Raw genomic sequence first — 18,358 nt, 5'->3', positions numbered from 1 at the left:
CACAGAGATGATCTCAGAGGTCTTTTCCAACATTAACTACTCTGTGATTCTATGGTAGAGGCATAAAGAGGAGAGAAACAGTGGCAGGTGTGATGCCTAAAGCAAAAAACAGCTCTTGCTTCAAGTTATTTTTAATAAAAAAAATAAGGAAAAATGTAACAGCTGGGCAGGGATAGGCAGGAATCACTGTTATGTGGAACAATATCACTGGGGGTATAGTTTTTAGGATGTCCTGTAGAAGCTGGTAAAAACTTTTCAACTGTTGGCTGAAATTAAATTCTGGGCGTTTGTTGGGATATTAAGAGAGATGAGACCACTGAGAGATGTTTAAAGCATGATTTATTGCCTCAGTCTCATGAAGGGTGAGAACATCTACACTGCATAACGTAGAGGTCAGTTGTGACCACTGACCGTGGGCAAGACCACAGATTACAAGAGGTTTAAAAGGTTTATTAGCCAATAAACCACTCCTATACACATTGTTTTAATTTTTACACCAATAACTAATTAAACTGTATCACTCGTCTTGCTGCAGTGTGGACTTTTTGTCCGATCATGACACACAATCCTACAGAACTACACCTTAAAACTTCTTATTACCTTTACTACTTCTATATCTTAACTTTAAAGCCTTAAAACTCTCCACTACCTAGCTTAATATGTCTCTAACTATATTACAAACCCTTGCTCACGGTCTCTAAAGCTGGGAGCCTTTTCCAAGGCCTCAAGTCGAATCCCTGGAGTAGTTTTGATCTTTGGGCCTGCATGCACAGGGTTTTGAGAACTTTCTGTGCCTTGATTTCCCGCAGGCATTGCTAGGCCAAGACTCACGAGGCACCTTGATGATTATATTCCCTCAGGTGAAGAGCCCCAGGGCACAGTGGTTCTCAGGGGAGCTGGCTTTGGTGAGGAGCAGCCGGCCCTGCGGGTGGAGGTGGACAGCAGGAGCTGCCATGTCACAGCTCTGAACCAAACCCAGGTGGTTTGCCGGGTGCCGAGGCTGCCGCTGGGGACCCACCCGGTGACACTGCTGGTGACACCTCACGGCTTCGCTCTCAGGGCCACCACAGGACAGGGGATCTTCCTCACAGTCCAGCCAGCACTGGGAGCTGTGGAACCTCCTTCGACTTCGGAGTTTGGTAGGTGTGAACCCTCCAAGGGAGCTGCTTCTTGCTTGTTGTTGCTTTTTATCTTCTTTTTCTGCCAGAGTTGGGATTAAATGCTCAAGACAGTATTTCGTGTTTGGACTCAGATGTTTATTAATTCTTATCTATAGTACAATCTCACAAGCCGTTTCTTCTACAGCACTTCTAGCTAACAAACTAAAAAATGGCCCCTATCTCTTTCTCTACAAGGCCTTTTATGAATAAATTGTCCAACTGAGAAATGACACCTAAATTATTTTTACTTTTAACCCAATAACCAACCACCCGTGGTCCGTAATGTGGACTTTTCTATCCAATTACAAATTACCACCTAAACCCATGAAGAAGGTGAAAAAGAAGGACTAACCTACGCTATAAAACCTCCATCTTGCTTTTTATATATATTACTACACTCTAAAACCTTAAACTCTAAGTTTTCCACCATGTGCTATTACATGCTTCTATTCAAACTACACACCCATAATTCCGGTTCTATCGTTCCATTTTGAAACCTTCTCCATGGCCTCAGGTCAAATGCAGTGTTTTCTTGAGGGTCAGTGCCTGTCAGCACAGAAAGTCTAAAATTCTCAGTGCCAGCTTCCAACACCTTGTCATGGCATGTTTTGGCTCTTCTGTACTTTCATTACCAAGATTTTCACCTGATGAAGAGGAAATTTTATGGCTGAATACACTGTGTGTGCCCCAAAGCACAGTCAAAAATTACCTAAAGACTGACAGACTCTCTTTGGCTCTTTGTGCAGGCAACTAGTTTCCTGAGCAATTTTGCTTGGGAATTATATTTTCAAGTGCACATATATTCATTTCAACAAATCATTAGTGTTTCATACTCATCCTCTCATATCCATTTGACACATAGCTTTGTAGTATTTGAATTGATCTGGCCTAATTAGAGTGAGTATTAGGGAAAATTTCTTCACTAGAATGGTTGCCAATCACTGGAACAGGTTGCCCAGGGCTTTGGTGGAGTCACCATCCCTAGAGGAATTTGAAAGATGTGTAGATCTGGCACTTGGGGACATGGGTTAGTGGTGGGCCTGGCAGTGCTGGGCTACTGACTGGACTTAGTGATCTTAGAGGTCTTTTTCAAACAAAATGATCCTATGTTTCTATAACTGTGAAGTGGCTGAACTCTGGTTAATCCCAGCCCCACTGAAGAAAATTCATGTTCTGAGGAATAAAATAAAATGGGAAACTCCCCTGTGTTTAGGTACAAAACGAAGAAACTTCGAGAAGCTAAAGCTAAACTGAATCTCCTTCCATTCTCATTATACCTCCTCTCCTTGAAATAGAAGAGGAAATAAAGAGTGATAAATTCCATACATGATGACAAGAGCTGGAAAGAATTTTTGTTGTTTTTTTTTTTTTTTTGAGAGGAGTCTCCTCAACCCAAAGAAAAATGTGGCAAACCCTCTTGATACACATGGCCTGTGCAGTGAAGGATAGTCTCAGATTATCCCTTGTTTTCAAGCAGCAAGGAATGCAGCAAAACCAGCAGGAACTGTCTACTCTGACAGTAAAATTACCCAGTGATTTTTTTCCTTAAATCTCCTCATTTTATTTTTGAAATCAAGGTAACAATCACCACTGAGAGCAGTACCGGCCTCAGTGGCTTGGAGATCTGACTGTGCCATGCTCGGCCACTTTGGAGCAGCCAGAGCAAAGGAATATTGGCCTGTAAACCTCCCCATGGACGAGCATGTGATGGACTTGGAATAACACAGGGTTCCGAAGATAGAAATTATGGACACCTTTTTTTTTGTGTTTTTGGTTTTGGGGGTTTTTTTGTTTGGTTTTTAAATTTTCTTGTATGGGAAGAAAACTATTCTAACTCTTCTACTACCATATTTTTTCCCTAATGAGAGGGTCATGGCACACTAAGAATATCTTTTAATTCATAGAAAATCCAAACAACTCTAAAAGTAGTCCAGCAATGGCAAATTTTTGTGCTTGAGCCTTGCTTCTCCTTTCCTCTGCTGGCAAATTCACTCCTCCCAATTACAGTGATCTGTCACTCATTAAAAAGAAAGCAAGTATAATGCTATCTTACATTACATGTGCCTGGAACGCTTATAATTGGAAAGAATTACAGCTTCCATCTGTGTTTTTAGTTTCTCCCATTTCAAATACCTCTCTTCAATCTCGTTGTAAAGTGCACACAGGCAGTATTTCACTGCATATAGATATAATGTAGATATCAAAACTTAACAAAATCAGTCTTTACACAACACTCATGGATTCTGAACTCTAAATTTGAAACTCCTTATCTGACAACTCTTCCATTAGCACATGGCTTCAGTTTTCACTTCTTGCTCTTCCTGTCTCTGCAAATTTAATCTTACGGGACGGGAAGGCAACAAAGCACCTTGTACTTGTACTTGTACTCCCTCTTGTCAAAATATCCCTGGTCTCAGTGGTGCCATGCTAGGAGATCCCCATGACCTAACTCTAGAAGCATGGAATGCCTTTCTAAAGATACTCCCATGTTCCAGTGAACAGCAGGAGCTTGCTGTTAATGTATCTGATTGCTCTTGTTGGCCTGGATTTGCTGCCAGCCACTGGAAATCAAGACTAAACTTCTATAGTTCTCTGATGGTTTAAAGAATTAGCAGGAATAGGTAATTTTAGGAAAGCATACAAGGGAATTTGTCATTAATATATAATTACTTTAATGTAGGGGATTGCTTACATCACACATGAAAAGAGGGATAAAAGCTCAGTCAGTTTACAATACAGCCATGCTAATAAATACAAATAAACACTGCATTAATTAGGGCCTGTCTGAGCAGTCTGTTCAGCCATAATCCTAAAACTCTACAGTGCTGAGAACTAGAGAAAAAGCTCTAAGTTTCAAGCAATATTTCCTTTTTTTTTTTTAAAGTTTCTCTGAATCACTTCAAAGCACAAAACTCCAGCTTAGAATTGCCATTAATGCCCACTCCTGTTCCCTTTCCTGTTTCTCTTTGAAATATCCCCAAGTCTTCTAATCGCTTGGAAGAGCAAAGGGGCACCTGGCCTCTTTGGAACTGGATGCTGAAGAAAGATCAAGCACAAGTCTGACTTGTGTCAGGCGTGGTCCCGCGTGGGGTTGGAGCGGCTCCGTCTGGCACGAAGGAGAGCTGAGCTCGCTCAGCGCTCCACTGAACGAATCCCTCCGTGACTTCCCTCACAACTCCAAGTCTCGAGCCCTGCCAAGGCCCCTTTTTACCCCAAGTTTCCTAGACACATGCTACAGGCTTTTCTGACAGCAGGGAGCTTGGCAGCTGTTTGAACTATAAGAACACCTGCTGTGTTAAGCTCATTTTCCATTCTTAGTGTTTCTTCCTTCCTTCCTTATTTTGTTCTCGGGCTGGGGATCTGTGTAAGGGGGAGATCACAGGCCAGGGCTTGCTGGTTTAAATAAGTATGTTATTAAAAAATAAACCGAGAAACAAACCCAGTCGTGCTGTACTGTGGAGGAGAATTCAAATAATTCAAATAAGGCAAGAAGAATCTCTGGTGCAAGAGAGGGAACCAGGCACAGGAAAGTGGAACAGATCATCACCAGCTCAGCTGAGAGGCTCTACTGTCTTTTGTAGTCATCCATATACAAAGAATTCTTTGCATAACAAAATATCCTACATATTGAATGTCATGGAATAATTGTTTGTTTTAGGAGGACTTAGAGTGACTCTCAGGGGGACCAATCTGGAAGGGGTTAACGCAGTGTTGTTTGGATCCCAGCCTTGCCCAGTTTTGGAGGAGGGCAGAAATTCAACAAGAATTCAATGTCAAGTTCCTTCTCGGGTAAGAAACCACACTTTGGGGAGCAGCCAGAAGCCAATGTGCCTTCCTGGCCTGAGCTACACTAGGGGAAGGGCAAAAAACTGCCCCTCAGCCAAGTATCAGCTGTAGACTCTATTAATTTTACTGTAGACTCTACAGATTAGACCATCTTAAAAATAGATTAATAGGAAATTTATGAAAACCAGTGAAAAAACTAAGCTCCTTAATTTAGTAAGAATATTACAAATTAAAAACTGCATAGTTGGTCTGGGATTTTATTTACTAATTAAATGCATTTGTATGGATATAGGAAATCCAAATCTGCATAGTCTGGGATTGTTTTAATGTTTCTAAATCTCCACAGTAGCTCTTTAAAGTCAGCATAACTGTAAACATTTTAGTAGAATCTGGTGTATGTGAAAGTTTCATCAATGCCATGGGCCTGACTTATGTATGGGAGATACAGGAATATAGGAAATAACTTTTTTTTTTTTTAATGGATTCATTCTTATCTCTGACATTTCCTTTCTCTCTCTTCCTAGGGGACAGAGGATGCTGCTGTCACTGTGACACTGATTTCTGGGCACCAGTCAACAACAGTAACCCACTTGTTCCAGTATGATCCTTCCTTAAACCCTGCACTTGTATCCCTGAGCAGGAACAGAAGTGGCATAGCAGGTGAAAATGCAGATGTGTATTGGGCACCTTCTGGAGAAAGGCACCTTCTGTTAGTGCTGACGGTGGTGGGGCAGAGGGAATTTAGGTTCATAGAGTTTGATCTGACACTTTTTGTTTGTTTTCTTTTAAATTTTCGTTCCCATATTTCCTGGTCAGTCCTGGTTGGTTTTTTATTGGTTTTTCACTAGTGTCCATGAGGTAATGAGTTGCTTGCCCTAGGCTGGTATGGATGATGTCCATGGGATGTCAGGTTCAATACAGTCCTGCTTTTGTGTCAGGTTTCCCTAACTCTGCTCTGAAATGATCCCATCCGTTCAGGCAGTGATGGGGCCCAATGGAATGGCATGAAGCTGTGTCAGGAAAGGTTTAGGCTGGGTATGAGGAAATGGTTTTTCGTCCTGAGGGTGGCTGGGGACTAAACAAGATCCCCAGGGAATGGTCACAGCCCCAAGGCTGCTAGAGCTCAACTTAATGTTTGTACAACTCTCTCAGGGATTCTCGGACTGTCCTGTGCAGGGTCAGGAACTTTGGTGATCCTTGTGGGCCCCTTCCAACTCAGGATATTCCATGTTTCTGTATTTCTTAGTAACAGATTCATCCATGACAGGAGAAACGAGCTCTGGAGTGTGTCCTTCTCCAGGATCCCCAGGGGCTGACCATAAAGAGCTTCATGTGCATTTTGGGTTACTGAAAGCAGGGCATAGGCAACATTTCTTTCTCCTAGTTCCCATTTCCAAGCCAAACTGTTCCTTCTTTTTTGATCTTGTGATGTGTTACTTTAGAATATGAGCATAGACCTCACAGAATTCATGGGGAAAAAGTCCTAATTAGATCTCATGGAGTGTTTGGCATTCCTGTCTTTTGAAAGTTTCTGTTCAGGGTTGTTTATTTGGCGGCTTTTTCCACATTTCCCTCATCTCTCCCCCCAGGATTTTAGTTGTGTGTAGGGAATAAAAAGCATAAATGATGAATGATGTCCACTTATAAACAAACCTTTTAGGAAACTTTAGCACATTTCTGCATGGCAAGCCAATGCCAGGTACTTGGTGTCTGAGACAGTGAGGAAGGAACATGGGAGTAAGACAAAAATATTCCTGTTTTCTTACCTACCCCACTCCCATTCCTCCAAGAATATAATAATCTGATTTTTTCTCTATTTTTACAACCTCTCCAATGAATATCTTAAAGCTACCTGAACCTCCCAAACTCGGTTGGACTTGGTGGGGTTGTATAGGGTTAGGTGACTGCCAGTGCCAAAATTCCTTGTGCACTCCCAGCATTTCTATTCATTTTTCCCCAAATGCCCTTGTCATATTCTATTACTCCAGAATGCATAAATAAGACAAAACGTCCTTTACCATCTGAATATTATTCAGATACCACAGCACCAAGGGGAGGTTTTTGTAGCCGCGGGCAGCTGAGGTGCAAGAAATTCCTTAATGTTACAGTGTCTCATGAGCTGTGGTGGGGCTGAGTTCAATCTCCTATTCAGAGCCTCCGCGGCTTCGTCTTTTAATATAATTTTCTTTCTATATAATAAAAAGAATAAATAAATTACACTGATGCCTTCCAGGCATCTGGGATTAAGCTGACAATTGACCAAGAGTCCAAAGAGTTCACGTTATTAACATATTCAACTTCTCAGGCTTTCAAACTTTGAGTCTTTGTGAATGCAGAACTGAAAGGTGCCAGCTCTAAGACCTGCTTAGAGGAGCAGGTGGATGAGGGATGTTTTGTACAGACTCTCTTGCTTCTTAGGAGCTTCTTCCTCCCTCCTTCATCCTCTCAGGGGAGATAGGAGGGTGAGATTCACCTCCTAAACACATCTCTGTGCTCAATGTTTAGATGTTTTAGACGTTTGCTGGTCATTGAAGATAAATAGATGGTTCTGTGGTGGGACTTGCCACAGCTCTTTTGTGTCTTACAATAGGATGACTCATGGAATGAAGACTCTTTTTACCGACCACAGATAGAGCTATCAGTGAAAATGCTTTTATTTGGGCCTTATTTTTTTTAAGCTATTTCAGAAGAAATTTAAGTTATAAAAATCCCTTCTCTCTCAGCTTTGTCCTTTCCTGATACTGCACTGAGCACAAATAAAGGAAAGTATCCCCTATCATCTGAACATGGTTTGACACACAGCAGCTCGAACGGGAGAGAGTCATGACTACTGACAATAAGGTGCTTTGGAGCAGAGCTGGTTTTCCCTGGAATTGAGTTAATATTTTTGGTAGTGAGTTGTGTGGGGCTGTGTTTTGGGTTCATGCTGAAAATGGTGTGGATAACACAGGGATGTCTTCTTGTTGCTGAGTAGGGCTTACGGAGTGGGGACTTTTCTGTTCCTCACCCCACCAGTGAATGGGCTGGGGGTGGACGAGGATTTGGGAGGGGACACAGCCACGACAGCTGATCCAAACAAACCCGAGGGATCATCCAGACCATGTTGTTCATGTTCAGTTTATAAAGCTAAGGGAGGAAGAGGGAGACAGAGTGATGGTATTTTGTCTTCCCATGTCACCATTCCATGTGATGGAGCCCTGCTGAGATGGCTGAACACCCACCTGCCCATGGGAAGCAGAGAGAAATTCTTGTTTTGCTTTGCACATATAATGTTTGCTTTATCCATTAAACTGGTTTTATCTCCACAAGTTTTCTCCCTTTTATGCTTCCAATTCTCTCCCCCATCCCACTGCAGGGGAGGGAGTGAGCAGCTGTGTGGAGCTGAGATACCATCTGGGGTTAAAGCATGACAAGCACATCTGACTTTAGGTACCCAAGGAAATTTTTGTTTTATTGTGGAAGGTTCCTATTACATGGCTCCATAATTCTGAAAACAGGCTCTAGATAATTTATCAGAGATTAAAAAAAAAAAAAAAAAACCAAAAACCCAAACCAAAACAAAAACACAAACAAACAAAAAAAACACCCCAAAACCCCCAGAACCCCTCAGCTCCAGAGCTTTAAAAAAAAAAATGGATTTGGTTTTTATCTGGTTCAGGTATTTATAGGACAGAAATTTATGGTAAGAGGGACATGAATTCTCTCTTGAGAGTGGCTATTGGTGGTCATAATCAAGTTCACTGCGCTGATGTCTCAAGACAACCCTGATAGCTGCTGACCTCATGCAGGAGGGATTGAGTAGGATACAGAACCACTGCACTCTTCAACATTTTGGATTTGGGCTGATGCGAATGGCTGGACCTGTTCTGACAGGATGGGACTCTGATCTTCCTCAGGCAATGGTCACATTGCTAAAATAGCCATTCAGAAATACTGGAAAAGTTCCCTTCCTTTCTCTGCAGGAGGTGAGGAGCTCCACATTGGAATATCCCAGTTTGCCGACTACCAGGGCTCAGATGTCCGGGTCCAGATTGGGGACTCATGGCCACAGATCCAGGCGCGGACAGAGCGTGGGGTTAATGTGACACTTCCAGCCCTGCCTGCAGGGTGGTACAATATTTCTGTCCTCATCAATGGCATTGCTGTCACTGCAAACAGGTGTGTATTTTCCTTAGAAGCTTCGTTCTTCATCTTACTTGGTGTTTTAGGGTTAATCTGAAATGGAAGGTTTGATTTTTTTCACAAATTCCGTATCTAACGGAGAATTCTGCAGTGTGGTATGAAATTATGAATAATTATCAAGGCATTTATTTATCTGTGGAGCCCAAGTCAGCAAACTGCTAATGCTAGTCAATTAACTTCCCTTGGATCAGTAGGAGGCAGGAGAGAAACATTTTAGGAAAAAACACTGATTTGATGAAAAATGCATATTCAGGCAATCAAAGGTATTCGCAGATCCAGGTCAAATGCAGATAAATCCTGCTGTAGGAAAACAGCAGAAGAAAAGAAACACTTTTCATCAGAAAAACAAAAGCTAGTTTGAACAATACAAAAATGCTTTGTTTGGGGAATTTTTAAATGATGTTATTTCCATCTCCTAAGGTGACACTTCAAGTTCATGCTTAGATAAATGAATTAAAATATGAGGGAAAGCTGACCTGAAATTGGGATATAAGAATGTATTCACAAACAACACAGTTTTGTTCCTCATCCATGGCAGCTGCTAGGAGTGATCCTGAAATGACAATACTGGGGAGAAATGAGGTGGTTTATTGCTCACAAACCAATTTAAGCTGCTTGTAATGTTAATGAACCTCAGAAGGAGAAAAATTTTGGTTGGTGGGATGGCACCCAGGGATTCATCCCACCTGGTACTGGAGTCTGTGAGCAGCACCATCACTTCATCTCCAGGGATAGATTAGAAGGAGTTGGGTCATCCCAGGAGAGGACTCTGATCTCTGGTGGGCTGGACTGCAGGACTGGGAAGATCCCTTCCCTAGCATGTCTTCTTAGAGAGTGGGATGATTTTAAAAGAAGGGTAATGAAGAAAAATAAAGAAAAATAAATGTAGATGGGACAAAAATAGAGATATAACTTTACCTGGGTGGGCTTCAGGAGCTCGTGTCTAGGTTTCCTCTTGTTCAGTTTACTCCACTGGTGGGAGGGTGTGAGGAGAGAGGGCAGCAGTGATGCCTTTTCAATGCACTTCTATTGGGCATAGCTACAGTGGGATCTGCTTGCCAAAAAAATCCTTATTCTTGCTTCCTTTGATGGGCAATTCAGTTGGACTAAATTTGGCCGACAAGTTACCAATTAATAAGAGAGTGTTTCTGACAGATGTAGCTCAAATGTGTCCCTGCCCAGGGACAGGGGGAGTTGAAATGAGATAATCTTTAAGGCCCCTTCCGACCCAAACCATTCTGAGACTCTAAACCACATGGAAAAATTTGGGGTGCTGGGTGGTCTTGTCACTGTGACATCAAACAAAGGGGATGTGCCAGGTGGGTGCTTGGCTTTCTGGGAGTTGTAAGAAAGAAAAGCACTGCAACAGGAAGGAAAAAGAAAAAGAATCCCCCTAACTGCCCCAAATATTTTCTGTGTTGGTCGTGTTTTGCAGGGTTGAGCCGTTAATCCAATACGTCTCCGAGATCTTCAGCATCGAGCCGTGTTGTGGCTCCGTTCTGGGTAAACAGCATTGGTACACCTGCAGCCACTCATGGAGGTTAAAGGGATTAAGGGCACAGCTTTCCTGCAGGAATGGAAAGTGCATCCCATTTCACATCAGTTTAAATGAGGGGGTTTTGAATCTGTGACCTTTTATTATGCAGACATCAACTGTCAGACAGCAGCAGTTTGGAAATGTGGGATTGTAGTGAGCTTCCCTCCATCTGGTTGGCTGGCTCAGGGCTCCCTGTGCTTTGAATTTGATTTCCTCAAGTGTTTGCTCATGAAGTCTTGCATGTTCCCATTGGGGAAAGAAAGCACGCCCACACCTGGGTCATCTGAGCTGTTTCTTTCTGTCATTTTGCCCCCATCTTTCAAGGTTTTCCATGTGAAATTTAGGTGGAGAGCAGAGTAGAATTGTGGTTTGAAGCAAGCAATAATTTGAAGTGATCCCCAAAGGGATGTTCATTTTTGTTATGTTGAAAAGACAAAATAAAAAAGCCCTTTTTCAATGTTAATTTTAATCAAAAGGGAAATATTTATTAATCCCATTCTAAGCTTTTAGACAGTGGAAATAATTTAAGTGTGTTTCTGAGCAGAACATTGCTGAATTAAAAAGAAAAGTTTTACTTTAAATCGTTAAAAGCAGATTTGGGGTGGTTGATTTATTTTGTCATTTGGCTGGTGGTGGAGGAGAGTTGAATCCCTGTAGTGAATTTTACATGAGCCCTTAGAAATGCTTTTATAGAAGACAGAAAAATTCTTGTGCTAAAACCTCAGGTCCTCCACAGATTGCTCTCCCAGGCTCACAACACATTTAAAGACACAAAAATTCAGAGGCTTTGTGTTATGTGATTAGTTCAATAGTTTGTGAGGTGCTCAAGTCTTGAAAGATGAGAGAGTGGATAGAGCTTGGAGAGCAAATCCTATGTTTTGAAGATTAAGCCGTAGTACAAAAAAAAAAAAAAAAAAAAAATCTTTTTTTTATATTTCAGGGTAAATTTAAAATTAAATGAGAACTGATTAACTTTGGTTGTGGTTTTACAAACAGCTTAAGCTGAATTAAAACCTCTTTGTTGCAAAAAGCACCAGTCCCTCCCCCCTTACCTGCAGTCTTTTGTTTTCTCTAACAGTTGTGTGTGCATCAGGGTTAAGGATTTGGGCTCACTTAAAAAGAAACCCCATCATAAACCAACTTATTTTTTCAGCTAGATCATGGGAAAAGGAAGAGAGAATGGGCTTAATGGATAAAGAGGTTCAAGCCAGGCAGGACACCAGTACTACAAACAAAAGGAACATGGACAGAGCCTTTGGTGGGCTCTTCCCTGCCAGGGTGGCAAGTCCCTGGCACAGGGACCCAGAGAAGCTATGGCTGCCCTGTCCCGGGAAGTATTCAGGGCCAGGCTGGATGGGGTTTGGAGCAACCTGGGATCATGGGAGGTGTCCCTGCCCATGGCAGGGGGGTTGGAATAAGATGGTCTTTAAGGCCCCTTAGAACCCAACAATTTGGTGATTCTATGAAATCTGACATGGCCCGAGTTTGAAAACATTCACAATCACATTTTTCTTCTGCAGCAGTGCATTTCCACACTGAAACAAATGTCTCCAAGTGAGAAAAAGGACTTTCAGTTTCACCCCTGACTTTTAAGGAGAAGCCCCACAACTTTCTGTGTTTCTCCCACAGGGGCTGGCTCAGTGCTAGGATAGGAGCACCTATTGGGTTTTGGAAATGTTTCTCAAAGCCTGTGGCTGTTTCTATTGGGCAGCAATATTATCCCTCCTTGATCATTATATACTTAAGAAGGAGTCCAGAGGTGCTCAAGTGCTTTCTGTGGTGCCTTAGCCTGTGCTAGAGGTTTCTCTGCACCGTGCCGGCTTTTGTTTTGTTTCTGTATCATTTGTTATTTTCTCTTTTATTAAAACATTTGCTTTTCAAAACACTCCCAATGAGCCCTCTAGCAAATATTATTAAGCCACTTTGGGAGGTTGCAGGACAGCCCTCAGGACTTGATAGATCTTCGCAGGGCTCATTGCACGCTGTCTGCGCATAAGATTGTATAATTCTTCCCTGTGGGCATCGGGAACAAATTACCTCCCCACTCACCTGTACAGACAGTCCCATTCCCTGAAGAGTTCAGCCTCTCTTTACTCTCAGGGGTCTTTCACAGCCGCTTCCTCCATTTCTGTGGTGGCTTTCTACAGTCATTTACTGCCACAAATGTCCCTGGCTACTTGTTACCTAAGCTTCTTTTCGATGTAGGATTATCCTGATATATTGTTGCTATGGTCTCTAGTGGTCTTGTCCAAAAAAATACGTGTTTTTTTTTTCTTTCCTTCAGGCTGATAATGCTTGTCAGCTTTATCATAGAAGGTGTGTGGTGGAAGGGACCTTAAAGATCATGGTTTGAGATCAGAGATAGTCTTGAATTCCTCTTCTGCATATAATACCCTTCTTTCTTAATTTGTTTTGCTCCTAGGTGGAACACTGCTCACAATCTCTGGGGTGGGCTTTAGCCAAAATCCTGCCCTGGTTTCTGTGTCAATGGACAATCAAACCTGTACAGTTACTCACCTGGAAGAAGAGACAGTTTGGTGTCTGACTCCACCAGCTGTTAATTTGTCTAATGAAGATTCACGTGACATCTCTGTCAGAGTAAATGTAGCCATCAGCAGTGGGTCACTTCAACAAGCTCTCTCTGCAAATAGGACCACCACTTTTAACTACCAAAGAGCTTTGACTCCCCTCATTACTGCTGTTGAAACAGAAGTCACAGAGGGCAGCCTGCTCTTGAGCGTTCAGGGAATAAACATCACTGGATCTGTGGCTAAACTTGGACACAGTGAATGTCAGCTTGAGTCTCAATGTGGCAACCAGTCTGCAATGTCTTACCAGTGCTCTTTGCCACTGAACAGCCTGGAACCTGGGACTTTCCCCATCCAGGTCATCGAGAGGCAGCTGGGATATGCTCAAGTGACAGCAAGGCAGCAGGCCCTCACCATAACTCCACAGATAAGCTCCATATTCCCATCACAAGGATCAATCTGTGGTGGGATGTTGCTCACTATATCTGGTGTTGCTTTGAGATCCAGGAAGAATTCAGTAGAGGTCAGCCTGGAGAGTAATTATTCCTGTGAGATCCAGGAGTCTGATAATGACTCCATCAGTTGTGTTGTCCTTCCAGGGGCCCACCCCTTGCAGCCTCAGTGGCTGGCTGTGGCACCTCGGGCTCTCAATGTCACAGTGGTTGTCAATGGGGTGAGCAGTGTGTGCCTTGGGGACTGTACACTCCACCTCCATGAGCACTGGACCCCCCTGGTACATCTGGTGACCTGGAAGACCAATGGGACATTCACCTACATGACCATCAAAGGACAGAGGCTGGCGTGGCAGGGTGACAGCCCCGTGGTACGTGTGGGTGACAGCACTGCCTGCAAGGTGACTTTCTGGAACGAGACCATCATCAAGTGCCAGACAGCCTGCCTGGCCCCAGGGGAGCACAACATTTCCATATCCAGCAGGAAAAGTGGCCGTGCTTGTTTCAGAGGGACATCCAGCCTTCTCACCATCCTGCCTTGGGTGTACCAATTTTACCCACGGAATTTCAGCACCAATGGGGGAGGCCTGCTCAGCTTAGCTGGGTTGGCTCTGAAGGGAAAGAGGATGACTTCAGTCCTCATAGACCATCGCCCTTGCCATGTTCTCAACATTACCTGTGTGTTCATCCAGTGCACAGTGCCTCCGGGGAAAGGCACGAGGGCTCTGAGTCTGAAAGTAGATGGACATACCTATTACCTTGGAACAATAAGTTACAGTGAGGAATTTACCCCAGCTTTCCTTTCACTTGTTTCCACTGGTCTCCTTTTAACTTTGACAGTATCACAGATCACAGAGATGGACATTATCCGCGTGTTTATTGGAGATTTTCCTTGCATCAACATCACCATCACTGGCTCTATGTTGCAGTGCACAGCTCCTCTGCTCCCTGTGGGTGAATACCCTGTGCTGGGCCTGGATATTCCCAGGGGATGGGCTTCCTCCAACCTGATGTTCACTTCTCGTCTGACAGTGACAGCTGCGCATCACAACTGGGGTGAGTCATGGAGGGTTGCCACAGTTCCTCCACAGGGTTTTGTGTGAAGCACTGCAGTGACAGGGGATTTTTGTCATGAAAGCAAAAATTATGAATTAAAAAACCCCAAACTTTTATTGACAGTTGGCTGTCAGGGTGTGTCTTAAATCCCATTCTCTGTTCTTTTCTAAGGTAGCTTGAATGGAGGACAAGTTTACCTGCGTGGAACTGGGTTTTCTCCAGGGAATACTTTGGTCACAGTCTGTGGCATGAGCTGTGAACTCTTGGGCAACATGACAGTGGCTGAGCTGAGCTGCCTTGCCCCACGCCTACAAGGTCAGTTAAAACTCAGAAACTGTGATTGTGTTAAAAATATCCCCTAAAATCTTTACCCAAAATAGGGAATCCTAGTGTATCTCATCCCAGGGGAACAAGGAACAGCTCTGGAGAGAGGAGAGGAGAGGAGTTAATGTGGCACTGACAAAGTTTGAACTTGATGATCTTGGAGGCCTTTTCTAATGGTAATTATTCCATGAATCTACGGCTTCTGTTTTTTGAACTCAGTCTGAGGACAGATGGTGTCAGGGTGAGTTTTTGTGTCAGTGGCCATGGACATTGGACTAGATACAGCACGTGCCTCTGGCCACAGGTGCACCACATCAACATTTCCTCACAGCAGTTATTCCTTGGGAAAGCTGCCCCATGTAAAACATGCATATGGACTGCAGGGTTGGGTATCCAAGCACCTCCTAGCCATCACGGCCACCTTAATGAATTAAGCTCCCTTAAATGCCTTTTCTTCTGAGGAAATGGTCTCAAGTTGTGCCAGGGAAGTTTCAGTTTAGAGATTAGATTTTTTTTTTCACATAAAATGTATTCAAACTTTGGAAGACAGTGCCCAAGGAAGTGGTCGAGTCATCATTGCTGAAAGAATTAAAAAAATGTGTGGATGTGGCACTTGAAGACATGGTTTAGTGGTGAACATAGTGTTGGTGAGATGATGGTTGGACATGATAATCTTAAAGGTCTTTTCCAGCTTTAACAATTCTTTGATTCTGTGGCCACGCAAATTTTGTGTTTTGGTTACATGGTGGGACGGCCTCAGTGGGGTAAAGGTGTAGAGGAAAAAGGTTGAATGACTGGAAGGATGAACAAATGACAAACCATGGCCAGTTCATACCTTTGGGAAGCTGGAGATGAGGATCCTTGAGAGGAAAATGGGATCACCAGTGCATCTTCTTTAACTGGAGAGAGACATGATGATCTCCATGTTTCTCAATGAGAGAAATAATTCTGCCTGAATTTTGGAGCTAACTCTGTAAAAGGAGTGTTTCCTGGTACAAGACATGTTTCCTCCTTTTCTTACTGAAGGCTCAGAATTAAGTTTCTCAGGTCTGCCAAAGGTAGAATTTAACACTTTTAAATCTCACCTCTGAGCCATGTACCATTCCCCAAATTCTAAACATGGAGTATTCACCTTGGTGCTTGACTCCTTGGTGGGTCCCCATCCCTGGAGTTGTCCAAGGAATGACTGGATGTGGCACTCAGTGCTCTGGTCTGGCTGAAAACATAAGGATCAGCCAAAGCTTGGACTCTGCAATCTTGGAGATCTTTTCCAGCATAAGTGGTGCTGTGATTCAGGGATTCCGACACTCAGAAGCTTAACACTTCAGTCCCTTAATAGCTCTGAAGTTGGATAGCATCTGGAGGTCTGCAGAAATATTTGCTCTTCTGAGGCTGTCCAGACATCCTGCATCCAGGGACCAGAGATCCATGACCTCTTATTCTTTGCGGATGTGAGAGAAAGGTGGCATGCTAGAGTGCCCATCAGAGTAAATTTACAGGGGTTTGTTCAAAGGTGTGTGGAACATCCATCCGCCAAAAATGAAGTTGAATGAACTATTTGCCAAGGAACCACCCCAATGTGAAATCTAACATTCTTTTGAGTAAGGGCTGTGACAAGAGGCATCCAGGTGTTCTCTTCAGCCTCACTTATTCCCAAATTCTAAATTTAGTCCTGTCATTTTGAATGCTTCCTTTCAAAGAATCCCAGAAAGATTTTTGTTGAAGGAACCTTAAAAGTTCTCTCATTACCACCCCAGTGCCATAAGGAATACTAAGAAAAACAGGAGGGAGAAAGAAAAAGGGCTTTAAAACCCAACCACAAGCACTCAAAAAGAGACATCCAGAAGGCATAAAGAGCTCAGTTTTCTTTGTTTTAAACAAGGCCCAGGCACAGTCCACAAAACTGCTTGTTCTTTTAATAGAAAAAGGCTTAGTGCTGGAATGCTGGGAAAAAAAAGAAATAAAGCACAAAACAGGCCACCCTGGTTATTGCGGGGAGAATAGCATACTAAAATTTAATCACATTGATCCAAACTCTGTTCAGAACTCGCTGAGTGGCTGGTGGCAGAGGGAGCCTGGGGAAAACAATCTTACAGGCAGAACCACAATACTTGTTCCTGTCACTAGATGTCAGCAAGTGAATGTTGATAGCTGGTTGTGTCGGGAGAGAAAATGCAAAGGAAGCGTTGCCTAATCATCTCTCTCCTGCCCAGGGTTTTGCAGCCTTGCCAGTTTCACCCGTCGAGTTGCAAAATATTGTTACTTAAATATTAAAAAAAAAAAAAAAAAAAAAAAAAAAAAATATATATATATATATATATATATATATATATATTTTTTTTTTTTAAAATCCTTTTGCAGGCTGCTCAAATCTGTGTTTGTTAGGCTCTTCATGCTCCTTGAGACAGTTGTGTTCATCTTGTGCACACCTACAGCTGGCAATCTGGCATGGGTGAATCTGTATACAGAGCAAGATGTTTTCCAGATCCTCTTCCACCTAATGCTCAATGTTTAAGGGTGGGTTTTTTTGTTTTTGTTTTTTTTTTTTTTTTTTTTTTTTTTTTTTGTTTGTTTTGTTCTGGTTTGTTTGTTTGTTTGTTTTAATATCTAAGGTTTTAACCCTGCGCCTCACCACATTTAGAGTGGTTTAAGCTCAGTATCTCCAGTCTCACCTCATGGTTTACATACTGCTCTTTGCCTGGGGAGTTTTGCCACTTGGCGCTGGCACACCCAGTGCTCAGACCTTTGTTGCACTGCCTTGTCCACATGGGAGAGGTGGCAAAGAGACTCCAGGGATTTAGGGCTCTGAAGGAATGGGAAGGGGAGGTCTGTGGTGCCCCAGGGCCCCTCAGTGTTGTGTCCAAGCTGGATATTTGTCTGACCTTTCCCAGCTCCACTTGCCAAACTGGCTGATGTGAAGGGTTTAAGCTGCATTTCTTCTGTTACTGAGGGCTGTGAAGCAGAACCCTCTCTCCTCTGGCACTGTGGGATGTCAGGTGGCAACGGCAGCCCTGGGTCTCAGTGCTGGGTCATGTTGTGTCTGGCTTGCTTGAGATTAGAGGTGTCCACATGGGGATCCCCAATGGGTCCATACTGCACTCTCATGTGATCCAATCCATAGGGCAAGGCTCTGCAGGTAGGAAATGTGACTTCCTTGCTTCTTTCTCTTTGAGCAGGAAGTTTTCTAAGAGATGGGGAATTGCCAGGCTCAGCAGGGTCCATCCATAAGCCTTCCTCATGGGGTTTTCCGTAGTAACAGGAGTTGAGTGGGGTTGCAGTGATGTTTTAGTTTGATCATTGACAAGAGCTGGGCATGTTACTGAGATATGCTCA

At 43.2% G+C, this 18,358-nt stretch overlaps 1 protein-coding gene across 1 annotated transcript in view; it reads left to right on the top strand.

Annotated features, from left to right (window-relative positions):
* The window catches only part of PKHD1 (PKHD1 ciliary IPT domain containing fibrocystin/polyductin), a 245,592-nt gene that overhangs the window by 27,545 nt on the left and 199,689 nt on the right, over positions 1-18,358 (top strand). Inside the window, exons 27-33 of the mRNA XM_058419697.1 lie at positions 869-1,139; positions 4,819-4,949; positions 5,471-5,606; positions 8,909-9,104; positions 10,564-10,631; positions 13,088-14,701; positions 14,873-15,016. Coding sequence (XP_058275680.1) covers positions 869-1,139; positions 4,819-4,949; positions 5,471-5,606; positions 8,909-9,104; positions 10,564-10,631; positions 13,088-14,701; positions 14,873-15,016 — 2,560 coding nt within the window. The remainder of the gene's footprint in view (positions 1-868; positions 1,140-4,818; positions 4,950-5,470; positions 5,607-8,908; positions 9,105-10,563; positions 10,632-13,087; positions 14,702-14,872; positions 15,017-18,358) is intronic.

This window comes from Hirundo rustica, chromosome 3 (assembly GCF_015227805.2).
Source record: "Hirundo rustica isolate bHirRus1 chromosome 3, bHirRus1.pri.v3, whole genome shotgun sequence".
Lineage (NCBI taxonomy): Eukaryota > Metazoa > Chordata > Aves > Passeriformes > Hirundinidae > Hirundo > Hirundo rustica.
The sequence above is the reverse complement of the archived record's forward strand: the minus strand, read 5'-3'. Positions and strand labels throughout refer to the sequence as shown.